General features: G+C 43.7%; 1 protein-coding gene across 2 annotated transcripts in view; it reads left to right on the top strand.

The window, feature by feature from the left end:
- Positions 1-3,961: 3,961 nt before the first annotated feature.
- PCID2 (PCI domain containing 2) overlaps positions 3,962-12,076 on the top strand; it is a 106,752-nt gene continuing 98,637 nt past the window's right edge. Inside the window, exons 1-2 of one of the 2 annotated variants that reach the window (XM_069204990.1) lie at positions 3,962-4,068; positions 7,004-7,082. In XM_069204990.1, the coding sequence (XP_069061091.1) occupies positions 7,047-7,082 (36 nt within the window). In that variant the 5' untranslated portion in view covers positions 3,962-4,068; positions 7,004-7,046. Of the gene's footprint in view, positions 4,356-7,003; positions 7,083-12,076 lie in introns of both variants that reach the window. The other variant, XM_069204989.1, reaches the window with a different exon arrangement.

The following is a 12,076-nucleotide window of genomic DNA, read 5'->3' as shown; positions in this document are numbered from 1 at the left end:
CAATCACTGAAATGCGGTGCTGAAGACAGAACTGCCAAAACTCTTTGGCAATCTGAGCAAGAATCGGAGATCTCGTACCACCCAGTTTGTTCACATATCTGACCGCAGATATGTTGTCCATCCTCAAAAGGATGCAACAGTCTGATTTCAGGGGAGACAGACTCCGAATTGCAAAAGAACCGGCCAGAAGTTCCAGACAATTGATGTGGAGGCGGAGTTCCTCCTGGGACCAACGACCGCCCGTGGACAGAGCACTGCAGCGTGCTCCCCAGCCCCACCTGCTGGCGTCCGCCTCTAGTATCACATCTGGCGAAGAGCCGAATATCGCCCGACCATTCCAAGCGTCCATGTGGTCCAGCCACCATTGGATCTCCGATCGGGCTTCCTCCGACAGAGGAATCTTGTCTCAGTACGATAGGCCCTTCTGAAGGTGGGAAATTTTGAGACGTTGAAGGGCCCGGTAATGAAGAGGGCCCGGGAAGATGGCCTGAATCGAGGATGACAAAAGACCTACCATCCGGGCTAAGCTCCTCAAAGACACATACTGTTTCGACAACAGAAGACGCAACTCCTTCTTGATGTTGCGGATCTTCTGGGCCGGAAGGATCAGAAGGGAACGAATAGAGTCTATTTGGAACCCCAAGAATTCCATCTGCTGGGATGGGACAAGGCAAGATTTGGGCTGATTGATGAGAAATCCCAGACTCTGAAGAAGATTGATTGCCCAGGACAAGTGTTCCCGGAGAATCAACAGGTCTTGAGCCATAATGATCAGATCGTTGAGATAGACGATCAGGCGAACTCCTTTGGCCCGTAGGGATTCGACTACTGGGCGCATCATCTTGGTAAAGCACCAAGGTGCGGAGGAAAGCCCAAAGGGGAGAACCTGAAACTCGAAACATTGGTTCATCCAGAAGAACTGGAGAAAGCGTCGATGAGGAGGAAAGATTGGTATGCTTAGATAAGCGTCTTTTAAATCTAAACGAACCATCCAATCTGATTCCTGAAGAACATCTCTCAGGAGGTGGATTCCCTCCATCTTGAAATGCCTGTAAACTATCCAGGCGTTGAAATCTTTGAGGTTTAGAACTAATCTTGAACCGCCGCCCTTCTTTTCCACCAGAAAAATGGGGCTGATGAACCCTCGCGGATGAGGGTCTGCCCGACAAATAGCTCCTTTTTTGAGAAGAGCAAGAATTTTCGAATTCATGATTTCTAGGTCGGGACGAGAAAAACGGTGAGGGGGAGGGATAAAACGTTGCACCGGGGAGCGATAGAACTCCAGTTTGAAACCTCGAGCGGTTTCCAACACCCAAGGGTCCTTGGTTATTCTCTGCCATTCCCCCAGACATGTTTGGACCCTGCCCCCCAGCAGTACCTCCGAAAAAGGAATAAGTCTCACCTGCAGAGGAGGCATCCTGGGAGTTTCCTTGCTGACCCTTGTAGGCGTTTCTACGGAAACGAGATCTCCCTGCGCGGGGGCGTGTGGGGTAAAAGGTGTTGTCTGCCTGCTGATCCCTGTAGAAACCCCTGCCACGGGAGAAGGAGTCTCTTCTGGGGCCTTGATAGAAGGAACGGTCTGACGAGCGGCCCCGACCGCGTCCGGCCCTACGAAAAAGAGTCTCCCTGAATACCTTCTTAAGGGAAAGCTGCGCCTTATCCATGGAGCTAAATGTAGCCGCAAATCTGGATAAATCCTTGAGGAAGGGAGCTCCGAACAGGAGGCCTTGTGCGGCTTGCCCCGCTTCCGAAGAAGCTAGTTCGTTGAGTTGGGGATCGACACGCATCAGAATAGAACGGCGTCGTTCAGATGAAATCGCCACATTGGCATTCCCCAAAAGGCAGATGGAGCGTTGTGCCCAACCCATGAGAATGTTAGGATCAATAGGGGCATTCGATTCTTTAGAGACATAAGCCAACTCCAGGATTTTTGCTAGTGGGCAGGTGAGGTCTAGAAGTTTATCCTGGCATGATCTCCATGCCCGATCCAAGCCCTTCTTAGGGTCTTTAGCCCACTTCTTTAGGAAAGTCACCATAGTGGGGTCTACATCAGGGGTATCGGTGACTTTGCCTTCCAGCTCTGGTCTGGGGCATTCTGCCTTTAATCTCGCTCGAACTTCCTTATCGAAGCCGGCTCTAACATGCTCCTGCATGTACAACGCTACTTCTGGAGGGGGAGTCCAGCTGGAGGAACGAGGATGAACAATGTCCTCAGGTTTAAAATGAAGAAGACGAGGGTTCTTGGGGGCCTGATGTTTGGACTTAGAACGCTTCTTGCGCTTAGTAGGTGCTGAATGGACACTATGCGTAGAATCGGAGTCAGAATCTGATGAGGCATTTGGCGAAATATTAGAAGAGGAGTCTGAATCCTGGACCTCTTGCAAATTGAGTGAGCTATAACCATGCTCTGAATGAATAGTGGCGGCCAGCTTGTCAAACAGCTCTGAATGTGCCCATTTCTGCTTTTTTGACTTGCCCTTGGAGGTGGAAGGGAGATTTTCAGGGGCGTCTTTATGGGCATCTTGGGTCGGTGGGTTGGAGGGAACCCAACCTTTCTGGCGCGCAAAATTTTCAAAATGGTGAGTCAGGGGACCCAAAGCCTTGGCCAAGGCTTTGTTGACAGATAGCTGAACGCTATTATCCAGGGCACCCACAAGGGACTCTTCTAAAGAAGGGGCGTCTTCGCCATAATAATCTTCCTCGTCATAGGCGAAGGATTGCGCCATGTTCAGGGCAGTATGGGTAACTGCAGTCAGAGTAGTCAAGGACTACAATCAGGGGGAGTGCGGAACCCCAGCAGGCTATAAGGCACCAAAATATAATTGAGCGTGGAGGGAGCAGCCTGCTGCACTCTAGGCAAAGCCTATGCAAAATTGTTTCAACCCTGGGCCGACCAGATGGCCCCAGGGCGTCAGGGAGTATCACCAAGCCTGGAATCAGAGCAAGGTGGGAGTTACCGGCCAGGTGGAGAGCGCTAGCGTTGTTCAGAATGGGCCAAAACGGAAAGAACTCTGCCCGCGATCACCGCGCCGAATTGCTGTCAGGCTCCGAATTTCTGAATGAGCCGATCGGCAATTCAAAGCGGAATGAACGCGCGCCAAAGCGTGCGTGCGATGAAAATGCTGCCGGTACTCCTGATCGGAATTCCGATCCTCGCCAGGGGGGGGGAACCCCTCTAGCGAAACTCCCGCTCCCGCTCCACAGTGCCACAACACTATGAACGCGCGCAAACTACAATTGCCACAAATGCGATCAAAATTGAAAACACTTAACTGGCTGCGGCAGCAGCAAAGAAAGAGGAAGTGCTTTATCCTCGGTAGTTTATATACAGTACTGATCTCTATGGTTATGACGTCTTCCCTTGAATGTTGGGATATGTTTTGTTTTAATTACTCTCTTGTGATTGGCTGCTGGAAAAATAAAGCATTGAGAGAGAAGCATAATACGAAGCCTCCGGTCCTGACATAGAATCCAGTTTTTTAAAACCATAATTAACTTTCGCTGGCCTATAATTGCAGCATTTAACTTCGCGTCAATGGGAGATATAAATTCCCTAATTTATCTTCCAAAATCGTCTTCTTTCCTGCTGTCAAATGTTTTGGCTTGTACAAATACTGTGTATTGTACATATTATTATAAAAATACATTTACTACTAACATTCATGAAATTGATTGGGAGATAATTATTCTATATGAAATCACTGGTTTGTCAAATATAAAATGCAGTTTTTAAAAATATTATGCATTTGCATAGAAGACTTAAGTGATATATTCCTTCGTAGGTACGGGATGCACTCTCTAACAAGAAGTAGTACACAACGTTGCTGCCTTTACATAAATAAACTGTCAGCTGCAACGTGGCATTCTCCGCTTCCATTTCTTTCCACAATCGGTCCTCTTTTTCATACACACGCACATAAAACATTTGACAGACTGAGATTCCACAGAACCAACGTGCAACACTAAGAGAGACGGCTCACTTGCGGCTGGTGCTGTTGTTCCGGCGCAAGGGGGTGATCTCTTCCGGTGCAACAAGGTTTTTTCGGAGTGGTTGACTTCTATTTTTCGGTGAGAATTAATTACAAGGCATTTCTAGGGAGTTACACCTCCCTAGACATCTTAGTTCCGCTTCTTAGACTGTGAATTAGTTTGAAAGCAGGGTGCAGGTTATCTCACTTCGCCTGCGCAGGTTGTGAACCCATAAGAAACCAGGATGTTTTAAGATCTTCCTTAGATAGATGGGGGATAATACCTACGGTACAAAACATTCTTCCTGTTTGCGGCGCTTTAGCGTGCAGACCGTAGGCTCTTTGCTTCGAGAGAAGTTTCAACGCGCTTTACGATTGTTGAAATAGGTGAGTTTTTAATGTTGTTTTAGAAGAAAGTTGGTTATTGCTGTTTATAATTGAAAGTGATGCCATAGTCAGGTTGTCAGAAACGTCAGTGCCTCATCCATAACGTTCCCTGCCAGTCACGGGTTTCCCATTAGTTCATATTAATTTTAAAATAAAAAATGAATTACTATAAATGTAAAATACAATCCCAGGGCCGGAATAATATATAGGGTGAAGGGAAAAACTGGAAGGGGTGCCCTCCTTGATCTATTTGCCATAACTCACGCGAACCTTGATGACTTCTCTTATCACCTGCTAACTTGTAGTATCCTACACTCCCTTCTGGGCAACCATTCTCGAAATTATTAATTTCTCACTTAGGTCACAAACAGCAACTGACAAATTGATCATCTTGAAAGTTGTAAGCGCAAGTTGTCTTCCTCAATACAACTTTGAGCTATTTAGCATACCTTTTCTTTCTTGGGAGGTCTCTCATGAACCCGCATAGTTTCAAGGTGTTTTGATGTGGCTTACTTACCCTATACGAACTCTTGACATAACCAATGTTAGCGACATGACATCGTTATGCCTTATTATTGCACGTCTTATCGCGCCTGACCTTAATAAGTAAACTTACAAGGGGACGCAAATAGGTCGATGAACCCTTTGACTCGCAATTAAGATGTTCTTACCATAGCTCCAGTACATAATCAATAATTGCTTACATGATAATCAACAATCAATTAGTAATCAATAAATCAGTAATCAATGGAGTCAGTAATTGTCACACACCATGACCTTTCAGTCCTGAATAACCACACCCTTAGTAAAGTTTAGAATGTATATTTCCCTATATTAACAATGCTAAGGTCATGTAGATTAATCGCAAAATCAAATGAAACACATATAGAAACAATACTGGTTGTGCAAAACGGTGGAAGAAATGCAATCTAAGCTTGAACTACAGCACATTCTAGAGTTATGGTGCAAATCAATAGCAAAGTGAGCTGCGTCAATGAAATGAAGTATATGAAGTTTAGCAGAGAAATTCAAACATTAGTCAAATGCACTGTCTTCATAGGTCGGCGATCCTTAACCAAGGTCAGATTAGCATCAGCATGTTGGGCTTCATGCAAAACAATTAAGTAACACAAATTTGGAAAACATCGAACTATGTTTCTATCAAAACAACGCAGTTGGTACCTAGAAAGAAAAACCAAATCTGCATGTCAATCACAATTCCAAATATACCTATCCTCAGGGTGGATCAGTCTTCATCCTCAGGACATCAGTCGATTAGCAAGCATCAAGCTTCAGCATCAGAAATTAAAGGGCAAAGTCATTTAGCATTAAAGTTAAGCATGCCTCTAGGAAAGACAGACAAGAAAATAGTAACCTCTTGGTCAGGAAGAAAATGGGCAAAAGGGCTGCATGAAGCCAAGGGCAGAATGTCTCAGAATGAATGAGTGAGTGTCTTTAAGGGCAGAATGAACTGTCTTCTCTCTCTGCAGCGTTATTATATTAAAGTTACCTAAACTATCCCCTAATTACCTATTGGTCAGTTAATCGTATGTTCACACTCTGTCTAATAAAACTACTATCCTAAATCTATGAATTATAATATTTCTCCGTTCTCATATTGTTGATTGGTTCGTCTTGCGATGTCCTCATCATCTGGCTTGTCAGGTAACAATATTGTTGCAGCTTCTACTCTAGTCAGTAACTTTATTGTTCTTGTCCTGGGAAAGTCAGTCTCACAGACATTACACATAAAATGTTTAATTAGCAAGAACATCATCTCCTAGCAGTCGGTTCACACAAAAAGCTTCAGTTATGAGCACATTTAAACAATACAATAGACATTTCACAGTTTAGTTTACTTGGTCGGCATTTTTATTAAACGCTAATAAATACAGCTTTTACATGAGGCCTGGCAAAATAGGCCAAGACACTTGATAAGTTAAGGCCTACAATTAATAAAGCTAAAGCTCAATGCATAACCCTTAAGATGACATATTTCTGCATTAGTCTAACATATATTCAGCATTTCATACTATTTAATCATTGATTAGTACATTTCGTTAACATTGGCTTGCCATTCTTCGTGATCACATTTTCAAATGCGTACATTATATTTTCTACGTTATTACATTTTCTACATAAACTTTATTTCAAAATACATAAACACTCAATGTTGTTTATTACAACACCTGCGCTAGCACATGCAGTTATTGTATTCTTAGAATGTTAGATGTTAAAATGTGGAATGGTTAGAATCCTGTGGGGTGTGCAAGAGGATCCTTTGCAACTTGTTGTACTTTTACTCTGCTGTTTCTGACTTGAAATAAAACTTTTATTTCTATAATTGACTTACATTGTACCTTACAGACATTTATAAAGCTAGAAATGGTAGATAGCAGTATCAGCAGTAGCGAATGAGGAGGTCTAACCAGAATGGTGCTCTAGTACAATTTTTATAAAAGGGTTTCTCTAGCGGCTCACAAAGCTGTTTATTTTCGTCCTGTGTTGTGCAGCGTCATTTTGTTCTTTTCATGCAGAATCACTCTATTTGGATGAAGACAGTAATGGCATTTGATCTCAAACTGTAAAAGTACTGACCCTAAAGTTAATTTTAGGAGTTTGATAGATTTGTTATCTTGTCTTCACAGAACCGAACCCTCCCTGTCTTCGATCTTCGTTTTCTTCCAATTCATGGCGCACATCACAATAAATCAGTATTTACAGCAGGTACTGATATTTATCTATTCCAAAGTGATTTCTAACTATGCCAATGTATCCTTACTGCACACTACACGTCCATAATCTATGTAACAGGGAGCCCACATTGCCTATTTATGTCACCATCCACTCTGAATGTTGTCAGGTATTGCATTTGGCTTTGCGAACTGTGAGGAAAGCAAAGATAGAGGTGGTAACACGTACTTGAAAGTATGAGATAAACCTTGAGGCATAAAGATCTAGTGAGTTAGGGAACATGGCTGTTTGACTGTGGTCAGACTTTAAAAATAATTATTTTACTATTTGATATTCAGTACAGCGTCTACAAAACCGACTGGATGTGGTTCCCTTCTTAAAACACCTGCTATCAGTCATGTAAAATCGTTTTGCACTAGTAAACAATGCAGCAGTTTTTTTAGTTGCGGTGAAACAAAAGTAGTGACATACAAATGTGAGTGAGTGTGCTCACTGTTGAAATATGTAGGTGATCCTTGTTCAAGGGTTAGATTCTGGTCGGAACTTTAAGCGGAAAATAGTGCTCCCTACTTAGACATTAAACAAGAATTTTTGGTCAGTGTCAATGTCCAAGTTTCGCACACATATGGAAAGTTGCATTGACTCATAGTTAAAAGTCTGATATTATTACTCCAAGCAAACTGAGCCTCAAATGTCAGTAAGACATTGGTTTTGCTAGGGTTTAATTGTGAAGGTTATTAGACATCCACCACCTGATAAAGGCCAGACTTTGGAGGTTGATGGCCAATTTGCTGCTGCCAGTGTATATGTAAAAAAAGACCCCAGTTGGGTCCAAAAGGGTGTTTAGGTGCTGCATGTAGGTGTTGAATAAGTAAGGCGATGAGATACGGCCTTGTGGAGTACCACAGCTGAGTTTATGCTTATGGCAAATTAGTTTCTTGAAATTGGCAAGGCCAGAATCTTTCTGAGGTTGCAATTTAAGAGGTGCCAGAGTTAATATCCTTGCTATGCAAGGGTCTTACTATATTGCTTAATCCCTTTTTTATCCAATTGAGTCAGTTTTCTTTTTCTTGACTGATGTTATGCACTTTATATGCTCTATTTATTGCAATATCTATTTTTTGCCCCCATTTTCCACCTACTTGTTTTACTCTTTGTTTATATACCTCCTAGTCTCACTACATTGTTTTCAAGGTTGGTTGAGTTATCTTCTTTAAAACATATGCAGGTCCCCAAAGTTAGATTGGTAGGTGTCAGCCCTGCTTGCTATTCACAGTGCAGCTACCGTCTCATCAGCTTGGCTGCTGATCACAGCAGAAGATGCATATCTTCCAGTTTAAACTTCCTTGCTAAGACCTTATTTGGCCATGAGAGAAGGACAGCTGAATGAAAGAAAGAAGGCATAGTTGGTAGTACATACTAAAGCACAGCTTTGTGGGGGGCAGGGATTATTGTATCTAGGAATTTAATGGGTCAGGTTGGCTCATCCATCCAAAAAGGGTAACCATCACCCCAACAAAATATGCAATTTCTTTAATATTCATAAAATAATTTTTGTTGTGTGTGTTTAATTTTTGTAAATTTTTTTGCTACATTTTATTCACAAAGGTTTTCAGTTGACCAGGAGTTACTTGTTACAAAATATCTATTTGAAACATAAAACTATACATAGGTACAGACACTTCAGATGATTTTTAATCTTCTTTCACAGTGCGTTTTCTTTGTCCTTGCTTCAGTACAGAAATCTTTATGTAAATCGGACTGAAGAAAGAGCTGTTTGCTCCATTCCTTAGTTTTTTTTATATTCTTTATTGTCATATTATCATACAATAGCAAATAAGGCAAGCATAACAGTCTCATATGGAACTTCCCAACCGAACCTCCCAAAAAATAATACCCCCAGGCTGTATCATGGCAATGTACAATGAGTAATTGAGCAGATGCAGAGTCAAGTGAGAACATTCAGACAGAGTATAAAATCCACTTTCTAGGACTTCATCTCGTATGCAGGCCACCAAAATTATTGTTCATGTCACATATTATCAATTACCATTGATCAAGGAATCTGAGTGTTGCCTTCCAGCAGAGTAATGTAGCCTCTGTGGTCAAGAACAATGAATCTAGGAGGTCTAGTGTCTGTTGGTTCAAATAGATCAGCAAGCATAGCAGCTCATGCCTGTAAGTAGTCCACTAATTTGTTATCCCTACTACAATTACGCATACAACACTCCTCTGCCACTGCCCATCCTACCACATCCTTCACCCACTCTTGCGGTCCAGGAGGAGTTGGGGCGAGCCAGTAGATAGCCACTCTATGTTTGGCCAGGACTCATCCCTGCACCAGAAACTTTCTCCTCAAGCCCTTTTTCTTACTAGAAGTAGGCGTTGAATACATTGCTTGCTGTCTCTCGGGACCACCCAACCTGTGACTGCATTCAATCGTTCTATCACCATCTGTCAGTAAGTATCCAGTGCCTGACAGCCCCGTATCATTTACAGGCAGTCTACGGTGTCAGCACGGCACGCGGACAGACCGAGGCCCTCCCAGGGTAGATAATGTGTTGTTTAGTTGCGGGTCCTATTGTATGATATTATATTGTATGAGTTTGAACTGTGCATTGGCTGTGGTGGTTCCTACCGCCGCATGCACAATTTCCCATTCATTTGCTGCGATTTGTCCCCCCAGCACCTCCTGCCATCTACTCTGTACTTACAACATGCCGTCGGGAACATCATCCCGTAGTGTTCTGTATATGAAGGATATCGGTCTCCATCCTCACGCCATATTCAATGGTGTGACTAAGGTACAAGACTCACTGGGAACTTTAGGGAATGTGGGGCATATTTAATGGGCTGTGGCTGCAATTTTTGCAAAAAATAGAAATTGCCCCCTACCTAGATTAAAGGTCTCCACTGCATCTTGTATCTGATAAATCTGTCATTGGGATACAGATCTCATGGTGTGGTGCAACCTCCAGCTCGCCACCCATCCATTTACATTGTATTAGTCATCTGAAGGGAGGGCAGTAAAGACCAAATGGGCATGTCCCGCACATAGGGGGCACGCCTCAGTACTCGTTTCACCTCCCACTGTCAGACCCTACAGACTTGATGTATCGCAAAGGAGAATGATTGAAGAACTCTTGCCCCCAGCATCAGGAGTTCAGGAAGGGGAGTGTCACTATAGGTGCCGTAGATAAGGTTTTCTCCCAGTTTCCCCCCGCATCCAACCAATGCACTGCATGTTGCAGCTGCGCTGTGATGTAATAATGCTCCAAATTGGGCAGTTCCAGCCTCTCACGGTTCTAGAGCTGTTTTAACCTTGCCAGGCTCACTTTTTCCCTCCCAGACGCCTAGAGTAATTTTACAATAAGCTTATGTAGTCCCAGACAATATTGTTTTAGGAATATCAAACAAGGCCCTTGAAACACATAGACATCGGGGTAATATGATAATTTTCTCCAGCGCCACCTTACCCATTAGAGAGAGGTGGAGCGAAATCAAAAACCGAATTGATGACCGAAGACCCTCCAGAACTCTACTATGTTCAGGTACTCAAATGTTCCTGAATCTCTTGCAAGCTGTATACCAATGTATCTCACGCTGGTGGTCTCCCAGAGTAGAGGCAATTTGGAAAGCTGTTATCGCTGGGATACTCCTAGTAGTCTTACTGGGAACAATTTTGATTTGGTGGGGTCAACTTGAAGTCCTGAGACCTCTCCAAACTCTGCAAGGGTCGATAACAGAATAGGGACAGAGTACTCCGGCTGGTTCAAATAAACCAATGTGTCATCTGCATATAGGGAGACCACGTGTGTGGTACCACCATCATCACTCCCCAGCAGTACATCACAGAATGCAACCGACCCACTAGCTGCTCCACGCCCAACGCAAATAGTAGCAGTGACAGCAGACACCCCTGTCTTGTCCACTGTTGGAGGGGAAATTGAGGCAACACTATTTTGCCAACTCGCATTCTCGCCACAGAACAACTGCACCCACCTAATAAATACATCTCCCACCCTGACCTTGCGCAGGACATGCCACTGGTGTTTCCAAGATAGGGAATCAAACGCCTGTTCTATATCGAGTAGGGCCAGTGCACAAAGGATCGTCCCATAGCTCGGGCTCGTGTAGTACCAAGGACAGCCCTCTTAAGTAGCATAATGTATTTATGTGAGGGATAAAGCCACACTGGTCAACATGTACCAAAGCAGGCATGTGTTCAAGCATTCTATTTGCCAAAATCTTGTTAGGTAGTTTGGCATCCACAATAGAGACAGGATGATACGACAAGACCTTTTTGAGGTCCCTGTCTAGCTTAGGTACCGTGACTGAGTGCTTCTCTCATGGAATCTGGCAATTCATTGAAGAGCTTCCTGATACACCACCAGCAAGCGGTCTGCCAAAAGGCCAACCTTTCTTTGGTAAAACTCAGCAGGTAGGCCACCCCCCCAGGGCTTTAGAGATTTTTAAATGCACAAATTGCTGATACTATTTCTTTCTTTGTAGAGGGTGCAACTAATTATGTCCTATGTTCCTGTACCAAACAGGCCATCTGTAAATCTGCAGAGTTTTCCATCCCGCTAGCCTGAAGGACATTGCGATGTTCGCATACACTCTCTGCAGATGTTTCGTGAAAGTGTTGGTTATGCCCAGCTGGGACCTCACCTCCTGGCCCTGGGAGTCCCTCACCACCATGACAGGGGCCTTCTGGGTTTCAGTACGGAGTAGCATGGCTGACATTCTATCAGCCCTATCACTATCCGCATAAATGCGCTGCCTGTAGGAGGGTGCACATGTTTATCAAGTCTGTCCCACGTTTCCAATAAGTCTCTCTTAGTATCTTTCCATTCTCCCAGCTTTTGTGGATTTGTCACCAGTTCTCCCTCCAACACCCCCAGCCTTTTCTCATGCATATCCAGTCTGTCTGTGAGCTCCATTTTAACATCATATACAGGGAGTGCAGAATTATTAGGCAAATGAGTATTTTGACCACATCATCCTCTTTATGCATGTCGTCTTAC

Source organism: Pleurodeles waltl, chromosome 8, assembly GCF_031143425.1.
Source record: "Pleurodeles waltl isolate 20211129_DDA chromosome 8, aPleWal1.hap1.20221129, whole genome shotgun sequence".
Lineage (NCBI taxonomy): Eukaryota > Metazoa > Chordata > Amphibia > Caudata > Salamandridae > Pleurodeles > Pleurodeles waltl.
Note: the sequence above shows the minus strand (reverse complement) of the source record. Positions and strands in the feature narration are given on the sequence as shown.